This window comes from Paramisgurnus dabryanus, chromosome 5 (genome assembly GCF_030506205.2).
Source record: "Paramisgurnus dabryanus chromosome 5, PD_genome_1.1, whole genome shotgun sequence".
Lineage (NCBI taxonomy): Eukaryota > Metazoa > Chordata > Actinopteri > Cypriniformes > Cobitidae > Paramisgurnus > Paramisgurnus dabryanus.
In genome coordinates this window covers 33317176-33332937 of record NC_133341.1, presented here as the reverse complement: position 1 = coordinate 33332937, position 15762 = coordinate 33317176, and the positions used below count along the sequence as shown (strand labels likewise).

At 36.1% G+C, this 15762-nt stretch overlaps 1 protein-coding gene across 3 annotated transcripts in view; it reads left to right on the top strand.

The window, feature by feature from the left end:
* The window catches only part of pbx3a (pre-B-cell leukemia homeobox 3a), a 30974-nt gene that overhangs the window by 9210 nt on the left and 6002 nt on the right, over positions 1–15762 (top strand). For 2 of the 3 annotated variants that reach the window (XR_010526827.1, XM_065251182.1), the window contains exons 3-10: positions 6595–6836; positions 6925–7115; positions 8810–8945; positions 9299–9328; positions 11697–11862; positions 12161–12238; positions 12359–12456; positions 12538–12627. Coding sequence is in view for 2 of the 3 variants with exons in the window: in XM_065251182.1 (XP_065107254.1) it covers positions 6595–6836; positions 6925–7115; positions 8810–8945; positions 9299–9328; positions 11697–11862; positions 12161–12238; positions 12359–12456; positions 12538–12627 (1031 nt within the window). In the remaining variant the exon portion in view is untranslated. The remainder of the gene's footprint in view (positions 1–6594; positions 6837–6924; positions 7116–8809; positions 8946–9298; positions 9329–11696; positions 11863–12160; positions 12239–12358; positions 12457–12537; positions 12628–15762) is intronic. The other variant, XM_065251183.1, reaches the window with a different exon arrangement.

Sequence of the window (15762 nt, the reverse complement as noted above, 5' to 3'; positions counted from 1 at the left end):
TAGGATGTTGACTTCAAAAGGCCTGACGAGAGAGATACAAAGTTTCCATGTGCTTATAAACAAAAAAGTGTTATTATGACATCTGAATTGTGTTCGATAAATGATATCTGATCTCAGATCAGTTTGGATAGTGTATTTTCAGACATAAACAGTGTCTGGTCATACAGTATAATATCTCCCTCTTGTAAAGAGATTTCTGTATGTTGTTTAGTAGCGGTGAGGATGTAATGACTTCTCAAAGACAAAATGATTTTCAAGATGAAAACAACTTCTAAATTGATCTGTTGCTATCGGCAACCTGTCTCACATCCTCTCAGCTGGACATCATTCATTGTGTTGTGTACTGTAGGGGTGAAAGTCTGAGATTGAAAATAAATCTGTGATGAAAGTTCAACGCAGAAGATTTTCCTTTGAACATTTTGAAATCATGTTGGAATAACATTAACCAGGTTTCACTGAAAAATATAGGCTATTTTTGGACTAGTTTTGTAATCACTTTGCCTGTTTTGGTTGTCCATCCGGCAAACATGTTTTATTTTAGAATTTTAGAGTATTGATTAATAGAGACAGCTTATATTACACACAAATTAAATATTTAATGTTTAATCTCCAGAGTTTCCAGTGTGTTGTGTATTAAATACACCAGGAGCTGTTTTCTCTTTGATTTCTGTGCGAATAATTCATGATGATTAGTGCTCTTAATTAAAGTCATTACACACAAATTAAACTGCAGCTGTTCTGCGGTGGAGAAGAGAGACGGATGAGATTACAGGAACACTTGTAGACCACTATTGCTTATCTAAATAATGTTATATATGTTTGTAAATGATGCCATCCTTTATAATCGGCACTGATTGATATTTAAAAATAATTCTGAAGAGCAGTTAATGAAGCTTAAACCACACACACACTGTTTTTTATAGTAAAAGCCATGCATTTGTTTTCCTAGAATTCACCTGGCATGTGTCTTTTTTGATGTTTTCTGTTGTGTCTATAAGCCAGGTTTGTGTTGGTGAAGAGCAGGTGGTGTTTGTGAGAGAGAGAGAGAGAGAGAGAAGAGAGTCTTTACATGTCAAATATATGCTTAAAGGATTCGTTCTGCTCTGTGAGAAGATCCAAAACCACCCACAGGTTCCTCCAGTCGTACAGTAACTCAAGGTTTAAAACTCTTTTTATAAAACTGTCATTGCTCAACGTGGAAACTAAGCAGATAAAATTAGACTTGTAAATGGGGTTTGGGAAGATTTAAGAGCTTTGGATTAGATTTATTTTGAAGGTCTTCACTTCTGCTGTGACTGTTAAAGAAACAGTTTAACATAAAATGACTCTCAGCCAGCCTAATTTTTTCTTGAAGAACCTCCACTTCTCTGTTTAAGGTCTACAGAAACCTTCATTTCTTTCAATGAAAGTAAATAGTTGTCAATGTCCAAACATAACAGTACTGTATCATAAAGCAGAATGGACAACTGGGCTGTATTGCAAATCTTTTAAAAGCGTATAACAAATGATGGCAGAATTTCATCAAGAGCTTTAACATTTTATCTTGAATAAAGCAAAATACTGACCATTTAAAGTTCACATGACTGAAATGGTTTGTTGCCCCTCCTAACATCAGATCACAGACTCGCACAAGTGATGATGGAGAAATATTAAACGTCTTCATTTTACTCATTAAGATAAACTGAATTGAAACATTGATGCACTTCTGCTTATGTTTATATCAACTGCTTGTATTTCTATAATAAAGGGGACATATCATGAAAATCATGGATGCCTTTTTTCATGTTTAAGTGCTATAATTGTGCTTCTATCAACCTAGAACATGTGAAAATGATCAACTAAGATAACTTAGTTTTGGTAAACCATTCTCTGCAAGCATGTGAAAAATAGCTCATTGAAATTCGGCTCCCCTTGTGACGTCATAAGAGGTTAGTTGTGAGTCAGGTTGTTAGATTGTGTTTTCCCTTGAGATCGGTCGATTCAATGTTCAGCTTGTGTTTGCTCACCTAACAACACTTACAATCATTCTGCGTCTGTTATCAACATCTAAGCAAAGAGAAGAGGATGAACATATGGTTGTAGTGTATCATGCATTAGTATGAACAGGTCATAGTTCAGTATATCTGATGTCACCCAAGATCAGATTTATACATCTTATGTGTGTCTCTTCAGATGTTTCTGTGACTGTCGCTGTCAAATGGCCGTTATGAGTCTCATTCTCCATTAGGCTTCATTCACAATCTATTTACTGCTGTATGCTTAAAACACATTATCAGAACATAAATGTGCTAAATGTGTAGCTTTGGCTTGTCACTGGGGTAATAATACCTGCACAACTGAGCCTCTCTTCTTTATTTATCTTCTGAAAGTCAAACATTGTAAAATTCACGTCTCCTTTGATACGCAGGATTTCAGGTAACATTCATAAAAATAAAGGATGCAGGAGATTTATATGCACATGTGTCTGTATTGGGTTTGTTTGTTCAAATCTGTACACATCCACACATATACATGCTGTAGTGTTGTGCCACTTCTGTTCTCATTCAGTCACCGTTGAATAATTCGACGACTGCTGGATCTCTTTGAGAGGTATTTCATGTGATGCCCTCTGTGCTGAATTTGCATTTCCATGCCTGCGGTCTGAATAGTAAATGTTTTTACATTTGCCATTTTGTTGCCATTAAAAATGATTGCGGGACCAAAGAAAAAGACATCAAATTAAAATGAGATTACGAAAAACATGCAAAACATGAAATCATGCAGTCCTGTGGGATCATCAGATTCAGAATTTATCCTGGATTTTATTCTAACATCCTGCATTTCTTTGCCTGAGTGCAGCGCTTTAAATGTCATCTTACATCGACCTCATGAACAGATTGTGTGTGTGTGTGTGTGTGTGTGTGTGTTCCTGGAGGGCAGTGTGTAGATGTTGTATCTTATTTCAGTCATTGTGTTCAGTGATGTCTTCTCCTCTGAGAATGAGATGCTGTGTTTATTCACAGGGCTGTTTTATTCAGTTGTTCTCTGAGATGTTTCTGCTAAATTCATCTTTTCAGAGTATCAGTGTAGAAATTCTTGTCAATGTCATATAAAATAATAATTTGGATTATTTGGAAACATCTGATGAGAAACACTTAAGTTTATGTTGAGATCTTTGGTGTATGGCTGACCTGAGCACAGTGGCAACAGTATAGCAACACCTTGACAAGAACCCAGAACACCTTAGCAACTGCATAGCAATGACCCGGCAGCCGCTCATGATGTCACACTTCCATTAAAAATTTGTGCAAAACTTTAGCATTGTTTTCGACAAAACTATAGTGAAATGACGGCGTTTCCATTAAACGATGTTATGCAACTAAAACGTATTTTTGTTATCTTGCGGTGAGTGTGTTCGACTTCATACAGCATTGCGCAGACCAACATGTGTATGATGAAAATACTGCAAGAATGTTTCCAATACAATTTATGCGATAGAAAGGGTAATGGAAACACAACTACTGTAGCATAGTGGTGTCAAATTTTATACAACAAATACATTTCCAACAAATATAGAAATTCAAGTCTTCATCGACTTTTATATAGTTATATCAGCTGAGCACATGAGCTTTAGCTTTCTGCCTACAAGGCAGGGTTTAGATTAATCCAGGACTAGGCAAAACAGGGGCCCGTTCTTCGTACGTCGCTAACTCAGTTAGCTGGATTTGATTGTTGATGATTTGGCATGATCTTGGATTATTTGGTTCTTCGAAGCTCATTCTAAACTTGGTGTCATAGCAACAGGTCCGTAAGCTCAAACCTGCTCGGGAGCAGGCTTATTTCATGTAAACAAGATTAGTTTGTACCTTTTTAAGCGGATGTGATACGGAAAGTCTGACGCAGTCGCGTATTCTTCATTATACGAGCGCAATCTGCGTAAGATGCATGATTAATATAAAGAGCTTTTCAAATTCAACACGTAATAAAAAAAGAATATATTAATTAAATCTTTTAGCGATGTTATTTAAAAAATATATAATATAACAAATATATTTTTTCTGTACTTGTGCGACTTGTTTTTGTGTAACAGGTGTTTGATTATTATTCTTAAACGAATGACATGCTGATCACATTCATTTTACATTTGTTTGAATTTTCCTTAATAAAAACAGCAATTAATCATACCCAGCACTAATAGATGTTATGTACAATAAAGACTATTACTCAGTGTGAAATAATTTTCATTTGAATTAACTAATCTCCTATTTTAGTTTTGTCTTTAGATTGTCAAGTAGCTTACAATGTCATGCATGAAAGGGTTTTCGTTTAGTAATTTCTATCTGTTCTATCTTTAAAACGTTGTCTACAAATATGTTACCCTGTCCCTGTTCTGTGACAAAAATGACCAAAATAACCAAATAAGTTTTTTGCACATATTTTCACATATCTTTATCTTCTTTACTACACTTTTCTGTGCAGACTAAGCAGATGCAGGACTTTCAGTTAACGTGGAATACTGCTAATATAGTCAGAAATCAGTTAAGAATAATGCAATTGAAGTAAACTTATTTAACCACTTGCATATAGTTTCTCTAAAGGACTACCATCTGAGAGGATTTCTTTACTGTCATGTGCATTGCTATCAGAAACGGTTGTATTTTATAATCTTTTGATGTAGAATAACATTACCATTCCCTTATACTGCACATCATACTTTATTTACCACATTATTGTAAACTGCTAAAAGTGTTGGTGTATTATCTACAACTGCACAAAAGAGAGGAAAACACTATCGTATAATACACTACAATTAAAATTGTATTTATCAGGAATTAAATTGTTGCATTGGCTGTCGGTTTAAGAAAGAGCAACTGCTCCAGAGATGATCTGTACAATCAGCCAGTTTAGAGACATCACTCCTGCCAGCACATCACATGAAGATGGAGGGCCACCACCTGTGTTTTTTTATTCTGCTTTTTAAGTTGCTGTTACAAACAGACAAAATAGCATTTAACTGCTTTTTAAAAGAGACTTAAAGTACTTTAGGAGCATCAAATTTTAATTACAATCATTAATTTCAATTTTTGACAAGCATAGTAAAGATATCAAGATTATCTTTTTACAGAAAATTTTACATTATTTATGGTGATTTATGTACTAAAGTAGCTTTAACTGGGTTTTTAAATTCAGTCACATAAAAAGTTCACAACCTTCCATCAATAGCTCTCAGACTGCAGGGGTTAAAAATGGGCGTGTTCTTGGCCATTGTAACAACTGGCCAATCACAGCGTGGCTGATCAGTGTTTCTACTATCGATATGTATTGACTTTTCTTGCAGTGCACGAACGTGCAGTGATCTCAGATAATTCAATCCTGCCATAATAATCATCAACAGCAGTGGTGTTCAAAGAACCAAATAAGCGAGATTATAATTAGCCAGATCTAAACTTCTCGGATGTCTCATTTGATCTCGGATGTATTAAGCGACGTACGAAGAACGGGCCCCAGGTGTGCATCTTCTTGAGACAAAAAAATGGCATAGGGCTGTCACAAAATTAATAAATAATCGTCTCATCGCAATTGTTTGACCTCATCGCGATGACTTCAGATCACCGCAATGATTGCACATCTCTCTAAAAACACAAGGGGGAGCTGCAACGCCTCTATAAATGAGACCGTATCAGATGGTGCTCCGTAACTGACAGTGTAACGCGATACATTGCAAAGCCATTCAATGGAAAAAACAGCATTTAAAGAAATGCTGAAAAACTTTTAACTGCCAGGTAAAACATACATTTTAAAAAAAGCAATTTCAAATTTAGGGAAGTGAAAGATGATATTCATAGGGATATGTAAGGAATTAATTTTTTGCAGCCACTACAGACATGTGGTCCAATACTAATATGACCTTAGTAAAATTGGCTATTAAGACCTGTTCTGGTTAGTTTAGATTGCTTGTTTTTATTTTCAGCTATTTTTCAGACACTTTGTGTTTATTTCTTATGAAGAATTTTCAGTTTTTGAAAGACATATTCATTAAATAATTCCTTTTAAATATGTTTTATGTGTATTAATATTTACAGCCAGGTAAACCTTGCAAAATATTTAATTTTAAATAATCACAACAATGTGTGAAAATTATTTCATGAACAAACAAAAAATGTATGAGAATTAAATGTCAAAGCAATAAAACAGAAAATTAATCGTCATAATCGTCACAATTTATTATGCAATTAACCGTCAGATTAATTTCTTAATGGTGAAAGCCCTACTGATACAGTATATGTTAAGATATGTCAGTTCAAATTATTTTTAAATTGAGACACCTCAAACATGCATTTTAGTCTGGGATTGGGATAAGCCCTGTCTGGGAAACCACCCCTATAAAGTTTTAGCATGTTTCCATGAACGTCCCCTTCTCACATGTATGTCTAAAAAAACTGTTAAAACATTGTATCATGGCATTTCTCATATTATATAATTCTCCTGAAGTCCTATAACAAACAGTGTGTCATCATAACTCTTAAAGAGAGAGTTTTCCAAGAAATAAACTTTCTGTCATTATAAAGATGCACCTAAAAATAACCAAAGGTAAAGATTATTTTCCTCTCTCAGGTCTCAGTGTTCGCAGCGGTCAGGACGAGGATCCTCCCGACGCTCAGCTCATGCGTCTGGATAACATGCTGCTGGCGGAGGGCGTGTCTGGACCGGAGAAAGGGAGCGGGGCGGCAGCGGTCACCGCGGCAACAGCAGCATTGGGGGTCGGAGCAGATAACTCCATCGAACACTCGGACTACAGAGCCAAACTCACCCAGATCAGACAGATCTACCACACAGAACTGGAGAAATATGAGCAGGTGTGAGCAGCAGTGTTGTTTTGTAAAATATTTCACATGCAGTTTGATAAAACACTGAGGCGTTATGTGAAATTTGATTGGTTGACAGGCATGCAATGAATTTACCTCCCATGTGATGAACCTGTTGAGAGAGCAGTCTCGTACCCGTCCCGTCTCGCCCAAAGAGATCGAGCGCATGGTGAACATCATCCATCGCAAGTTCAGCTCCATCCAAATGCAACTGAAGCAGAGCACCTGTGAGGCTGTCATGATCCTCAGATCTCGATTCCTCGACGCCAGGTCAGATTATCAATCAATCAATCAATCAATCAGGATTTATGTATGTTACAAAAAAAATAATGAACATGAGAAAGAAATGAAATGATAAACTAAATGATTATTATTCTCAGCAGAGATGGCAATAAAGGCGTTTGTTTGGATGTAAATCCAGAATGATTGCTATTATTGTTTGTGTTTTTGCACTTGTATGTGTTTGTGTAAGTGTGGCTTTGTCAGGGTGCTAAAAGAAAAGTGAGTGTGATCGAGTGGGTGATGTGGAAATATTGATGCTTTAAAGCTTAATACTCCCACATCCAGACAAATTTATATGCTGTTGTTTGAAACACGAAAAGTTACACATAACATTTAAATCATAAAGAGGCTAAATGTCTGGTAGTTTACATTTGATGCCGGTTGTTAAAACTACTTTTGACTGTTTGGTCTCTGATGATTGTGATCAATATACTGTAGGCCTACGGCGCCAAATGACAGCTAAAGTTAAAGATTACTTTTGTTCAAATTAAATGTTTAATATTTTTTGTTTGCTGTATGAGGGATTTATATGGACTTTTTTTCTTTCTTAGTTGACTGGAAGGTTAAATGTTAGCCAAATGTTATATTTTATCATTATAAGGATAAGGATTGAACTAACAAAAATTATACATTTACAAATATTAGAAATACATTTCTAAAAAAGATTAGATTTTTATAAATATGATAGAAATGTTGTATTGTGGACTAACTGTAGGTTTATAAGTTTTAGTAAAATGTTTTTAGAAGTTTTATAACATTTTTGTTCCTGAAATCCACCCTTCTGTTGGGATCAGAATAATCATACATTTGGGATCAAACAAATCCCAATCTTACTAAAATATTTTGAACAACTCAAAGTGACGATTTGATCCTAGATTAGATTTTGTTCAAATTCAGAATCCATTCTTTTAACAACCCTTTTTTTTAACAACTGGCCCCAGATTTGATCTTCAGTATTATTGCACTTCAGATAATAACTAGTCTTTAGTGTATTATCATTTTAGCTACAGTATAAGAGCCAGACTGAACTTATTGATTTGTTAAACAGATGAAGGATAGTTCACCAAAAAATAAAAAACCTGTCATCATTTATTCACACTCATTTTGTTCTAAACCAGCATGAATTTCTTTATTTTGTTGAACACAAAAGAAGATATTTTAATTCTTTCCCTGCCAGCATTTTTTGATGTTATCAGCCAACGCCAGCATTTTTTATGATTTTCACAAATATGTAAGACCTTCCAGGAAATGTTCTTCTATAAATATATAAACATACAAATATATCAAATGAAAGAACAAACCCTTTGCTTTCAAACAAACAAACAAACAAAAAAGCTTCATTTGTTCTTATTTAGCACCTCTCAGATATGGGCAGGTTTCTTCAAAAATACCAAATTTTATAAAGAACATTGCATTTTTTTTAAAGGACTTTTGTTAGAAATCAGTGGATGCTTCAGTGTCATTGGCAGGGAAGCGTTTTATCTTAATTGACCAGATAACTTGTCAATGGCGGGGTCAACGGTAACCATTGACTTCCATAGTATTTTTTTGTTCTAAGTCAACAACATGAGGATGAGGAGATGATGACAGAATTTAAATTTTTGAGTGAACTATCCCTTTAATTCAGTGATTAAAGAGTACGATGGATATACTGATGATTTCTCTGTGTTTGTGTTCCTCAGGAGGAAACGGCGTAACTTTAGCAAGCATGCGACAGAGATTCTGAACGAGTATTTTTATTCTCATCTCAGTAATCCGTATCCCAGTGAGGAGGCTAAAGAAGAGCTGGCTAAAAAGTGTGCCATCACAGTTTCACAGGTGAGAAGATGACAGCGGTGAAGTGTGTGAGAGAGCCGTGAACAGTTTCTGAAACGAACACATGTTTGTCTGGTTGTATGGTCTGTGACATTGTGAAGGTGCAGTTCTTTTAAAATGAAGTTAAAGTCACACAATACTGTTTGAACCTGGAGATGGACAAAGCTTACCTATACATTTATGCGTTTGTCAGATGGTTTGATCAAACTCAATGACCTTTGCATTGCCAACGCAATGCTCTGCCAGTTGAGCTCCAGGAAGACTATCGAGATGATGTGTTGTTTTTGTAGCGCGTGTGCTGGGTTGTACAGGTAGTCGTTTCTGTAAAACAAAGCCCCTTTTGTTTTTACCCCTAGGGGAAGGCAAATAGCATCACTGTGTCACAGGTACGTCACTAAACATCTGTCTGTCTGCACTGTTGTCTGTCCATGTTTGATTAGCAGCTAAATAACAAACACTGCTTTATATACTCTAGTCATTTATTCAGCAGTTTGATTCGGCTATGATGGAGGCATTTATGTGCACATCGGATTTTTACCACACATATGAATATATAGCCAAGATAAGTCAGATACTAAAGACAGTCAAGACCAAGAGAAGTCCAAGACCAGAGAATGTCATACTGACATCAAAAAACATATGTCATACTGATGTCAAAAGCCAACGTCACAGTGATGTCAAAACCCAACGTCACACTGACGTCAAAACGCAACGTCATCCTGACGTCAAAACCCAACCTTATACTACTTCAAAACCTGACGCTACACTGATGTCAAAACACAACGTCACACTAACGTCAAAATGAAACGCCATATTGACGTTAAAACCCAACGTCACACTGACGTCAAGACCCAACGTAATACTGACGTCAAAACCCAACGTTATACTGACGTCAAAACTAAACATCATATTGACTTCAAAACTCAACGTCACAGTGATGTCAAAACTCAACGTCACAGTGATGTCAAAACCCAACGTCACAGTGATGTAAAACCCAACGTCATTCTGACGTCAAAACTAAATGTCACAGTGATGTCAAAACCCAACGTCACACTGACGTCAAGACCCAACGTAATACTGACATCAAAACCCAACTTTATACTGACGTCAAAACTAAACATCATATTACTTCAAAACTCAACGTCACAGTGATGTCAAAAGCCAATGTCACAGTGACGTCAAAACGCAACGTCATCCTGATGTCAAAACCCAACGTTATACTACTTCAAAATCTGACGCTACACTGATGTCAAAACACAACGTCACACTAACGTCAAAATGAAACGCCATATTGACGTTAAAACCCAACGTCACAGTGATGTCAAAACCCAACGTCATACTGACATCAAAACCCAACGTCACAGTGATGTGTCAGGATCCTGCCAGATCCTTGTTTGTATTCAGATCAAGTCAGCATGGCAGGGTTCTGACAGTACAATGTTCTATGTGGGAGATGCGTGGTTTTAGTATTGTTTTATTCCGACCAAACATTTCCCGGGTCTCGTCACTTTTTCCCCGATCCCTTACTTGTGATTATTTTCAGGTGTATGTAATTATTTTCTCCCTATTTAAGAGTCCTTTTGTTTGTTTCCCATTACGGGTTCGTCTGCGTTACTGTCTCAGTAAGTCTTTCCAGTTTGTAGTTGCCTTGTTTTGCTCGTGTTCTTGTTTAAGTTTAGTTTTAATGTGAAGTTTAGTATAGTCCTGTGTTCAGTATTGTTATCCTGTTTGTTTGCCCACTTGTGTTTTTTTTTTCTGTTTTTGATTAATAAAATATTTAGTATCTCCGTACCCGCATCTGGGGGTTCTCTCTTTGTCCCGATTCCTGACATGATGTCAAAACCCAACGTCACACTGACGTCAAAACTAAACATCATATTGACTTCAAAACTCAACGTCACAGTGATGTCAAAACCCAACGTCATTCTGACATCAAAACTAAACGTCATATTGGCTTCAAAACTCAACGTCACAGTGATGTCAAAACTCAACGTCACAGTGATGTCAAAACTCAACGTCACCGTGATGTCAAAACTCAACGTCACCCTGATGTCAAAACCCGACCTCATACTGATGTCAAAACTAAACGTCATATTGACGTCAAAACACAATGTCACCCTGATGTCAAAACCCAACGTCAAACTGATGTCAAAACGCAACATCAAAATGACTACATATATTTACACTTTACTGTGGACATCTACACACTGTTTCACACTCGGTTTATTTCTCCTGGCTGTCTTTTAATGGATCTCAAGATTATGACATCAGCAAGGCGTTTTTATTGCACCTCTTGAACGCTTCTGTCGGCAGTTTAAAGGTCTGTTTGGACTCATTTTATGAAGGAGATATTGCTCAGGGTGGCTGTGATTTTAATATATCTGAGTTTGTAAAAACATTAATGTTGTTTGGTCCATTTACACTCTTATACAATCTGAAAATAACAGATGCTGTTAACACACATTTAAAGATGTGGATGTAAGATCTACTGTACATGTTGCCTGTTTTATTTCTGTAATGACAACAGTTTTATGTTATGTAAGAACAAGATTATTTAGTTGAAAAATCTAAAGGTGTGGTTTTTCATGTTTATGTGGATGCCACATCCTCTTATTCCTCTCTGTACATTTACATTATACATCTCATTCTCTCTCTCTCTCTCTCTCTCTCTCTCTCTCTCTCTCTCTCTCTCTCTCTCTCTCTCTCTCTCTCTCTCTCTCTCTCTCTCTCTCTCTCTCTCTCTCTCTCTCTCAGGTGTCTAACTGGTTTGGTAATAAACGTATTCGCTATAAGAAGAATATTGGTAAATTTCAGGAAGAGGCGAATCTCTACGCTGCTAAAACAGCAGTAACAGCAACCCAGGCCGTGGCTGCAGCTGTCCAGAACAGTCAAACTAACTCACCGTCAACACCCGGCTCTGGTAAACATCAACACAACATCTTCATCTTCATCTAACACTCCAACAGAGATTGGACTCTTGTAAATGTGATCATTCTCACCAAATATTTCTACTTTATTTATGCAAATGTAATCTCTTAGCTTTCTCATTTCCTTTACATGCGGTAATTTTAGAATTTAATATCATAAGGCTTTGACTTCAACAAGGATTCAATCTTATTTTTAAAGCATTCTGTCTTTATTTTGTGGTTTGCTGCAAAATATTTCCTATGTAGGCAACTTACTATGGTTTGTTTTATATCTGACATTTCCCTGTGCAGGATTTCAGATGAAAGATGAAGAGTTTCAGTTGGATACAGCAGAAGATAAAACCCCTTTGTTAAACAGCTTGTTCACTGGTATGACAGCTCTCATTGTTCATCATGTCTTCTTTCTCTATTCAGCTTTGTGTGGTCAAACTCAAAACTTAATTTTACATCTGTTATTTTTTAATTTATTGCACTAAATCAACTCTGCAGGTTCCTCAGGTTCATATGGAGATGTGTTCATGAATCTGACCAGTCTGAATGGAAACTCATACCAGTCTGCCCAGCTCACCAGTACAGGACACACACAGGTAACACACACACACACACACATAATGAATGTTAAATGTATTGTGTACGGTGTTGTGTGTAATGTGTGTTTTTGTCTGCAGGGAGACTCCATACGTCACAGTATCAGTCAGTCATTGGGTTACAGTGATGGTCTGCGGGGAAATCCACTTTACAGCCCTCATGGATTAAATGTAGGTTTGCTAAAGATAAATCTTTCATTTCAAATGTGAATATTATAGGCTAGAAATGTATTTAACTGTGTGCAAACTCAAATGGATGTGCAGTACACACGTGTGAACAGATAATCTCATCCCAGCAGGAGTCGTTCAGAAAAATGTCACCCTGATCAAACATCCGTCCGCGCAAAGACGACAGCTGACATTAAGGGCCCTATTTTAACGATCTAAGCGCATTGTCTAAAGCGCACAGCGCAACGTCTAAATGGGCGTGTCCGAATGCACATTTGCTAATTTAACGACGGGAAAAATGGTTTGTGCGCCGAGCGCATGGTCGAAAAGGGTAGGTCCTATTATAGTGGGAGTATTTTGGGCGTAACGTGCAGTAAACCAATGAGAGACTCAGCTCTCATCCCCTTTAAAAGCAAGTTGCGCTGGCGCTATGTCTAATCCCTATTTAGATGACGGACTTTGTAAACTAAAAAACTAAGCGGAGGAAGAAGATCCCCGGTTTAAGATTAATGTTAAATAATTGTGTTGTTTTTCACTTGTATTGAAATTGTTTTTATTAAAACCTTTAAAACCCGTTTTCTTTTAGTCATGGAAGTAAAAAGCAGGCAATTGCTTTAAATGTATGGCTATCCAATATCATCAAAAAATAATTTACAAGTAGGTTATGTAAGATAAGGTTTGAACTCTAAAAATACTTTATTTGTAACAAACAGGAGATAAAGAATTTACAAACGGCTCTCCCTCCCCTCACGTTTCAGCACTCTGGACAGCATTTTTTTTTAGCAAAGAGTTTTTTTAAGCATTACTTAAAAATGTTTCTCATCTCACCATATCCGCAGGTATAGAGTCATCCATAAATCCGTGAGGAGCATTTAAAAAAAACATTTAAAAACAGATGCATTTGTTTAAAGCAAAGCATTTATTTACTTACCAGGCTGCAGGTGAAGCGCTTCAGCTCTTTATGCCTTCTTACGTCTCATAATCTGTCCTCATTTATGTCCAAGAGACTCAATAATAATCTTTTACATTCAATCCTTTAATCTTTCACAATTAAAAGCATTTTTGTGCTGCTGCGCATTCATGTAATTTGTGATAAGCAAACCCGCGTTGTCCCCCGTTTATAGGCGCATTTTACTAATGCGCTCTTTAAATAACATAAAACACATTGCGCCATTGACTTTAGACTTTAGACCAGGTTTTTGTTGGTCAATGGCGTAGTCTATTTTAGTTTCCTCAAAATAGCAACGCGCCAACAATGCGCCTGAACACACCTCGTTTTCAGACCAGAACGCCCATGGGCGCAAAAGGGGGCGCAAATGCATTTGCTATTTAAACAACGTGGCGCTAAACGTGAAAATTACAATTGCGCAGGGTGGAAACTAGCAAATGACACTTCCGTCGCGCATTGCGCTGCATTGCGCCGGGTGTAAGATAGAGCCCTTAGTCTGTAAGATGTGATGAAAGTTTTTTAAAAGGCAAAGATTCATATAATTTATGGATTTATATTAATATTATCATCTGTGCATGGGCCGTGTGCAGGCTTTAAAGCACATCCATTTTTATTTTTAACAAACATTACTAAGAAACCAAGCACTGCTCCAGACCTTCATACTGAAGCACAGCATCGCTTTCTTTCTCTGAGAGAATTCACACGCCGCTTTCTTATCATTATAATAAAATATGAGAGTGAAATTGCTTGCGGCTTCGTACAGATGTGAAGAGCGTCTTCTTAGATAGGAAATGTTTGATAAAGGAGTCGATCTGGAGTCACAGCACTAAAGGTTCATTTATCTGTTTAAGCCACATGGCAGAATAAAGGCGCAGAAATCTTCTAACAGCTTTGAAAGAAGAAAATCAACATCCATAGTGAATCAATCGGGAGAATTTAGATGTCAATGTAATTTATTTGTGTTTATTACACGGCTTGGGCAGTCACGACATTCCAAGGTTCGTTCTTTTCGGATATCTACCGCTCAAAACTAATAAACACACGGTAACCTGGATGCTGAAAATCATTTTGACAGGTATAGTTTAATATTACACAAAAATGAAATATAAATATGTCTTTTAACTCATTCCCCCGCAGTAATTTTTTGAAAAGCTGCCCGCCAGCATTTTTTTGTGATTTTAACAAAAGTTTCACAAATGCCTTCCAGGAAATTTTTCTTCTATATAAACATACAAATACATCAAATGAAAGAACAGACCCTCTGCTTTCAAACAAAAAATAAACAAACAAATGGGAAAAAACTTTCATCCTATCTGTATTTTTCTCTGCTTATAAACTCTTAAATTTGGTTAGAAATCAGATTCAGAACGATTATCAAAACATACACGGAGTGTAAAATTAGTAAATAATTTTTTTGTTTTAGTTTTTTTTATAAATTGGATAATAGATAGATCTAATGGATAATCGCGGTATTACAGATTAACATAAAACCTCACCAGGAACAGTTTTTTAATGCAAATGTTTTCTCTTAATGAACGAGATAACTCATCAATGGCGGGGAAAGAGTTAATAACATATATGAGATTATATTTACAAATGATTAAACCTAAATAGTGTGTTCATGACATTTTAACATCTTAAAACCAAAAGTAAACAGGTTTTCCTGGCGAAAGGTCTGTTTTCTTTAAAAATGAGCTAATAAAATAATTTAAATCAATAATTAACTCTTTCCCCACCAGTGTTTTTGAATAAAAGTTGCCAGTCAGCACAAGCATTTTTCATGATTTTTACAAGTTTAATGCATTCCAGAAAACTTTTTCTTCTATAAATATATAAACATAAAAGATATAAAATGAAAGAACGGACCCTCTGCTTTAAAAAATGTTTCATATATCTTCATTCGTTCTTTTTTTATCACCTTTCAAATATAGGTATATTTCTTCGAAAATATAAAATTTTGGGCAAAAAGCTGAAATTATAATTGCATTTTTGTAAAGGACTTTTGTTAAAGATCAGATTCAGAGTTTTTACTGTTTTTGGATCAGTGGATGCTTCAGTGTTTTATAAGTTGGGTAAGAGCGACACCTGGTGGATAATAGATTGGCTTAAAAACTCGCCATTGAAATATCTCGTCAATGATGGGGAGAGATATGTAATATCTATCTAATAGTTGTGTAATAAGCAGAATA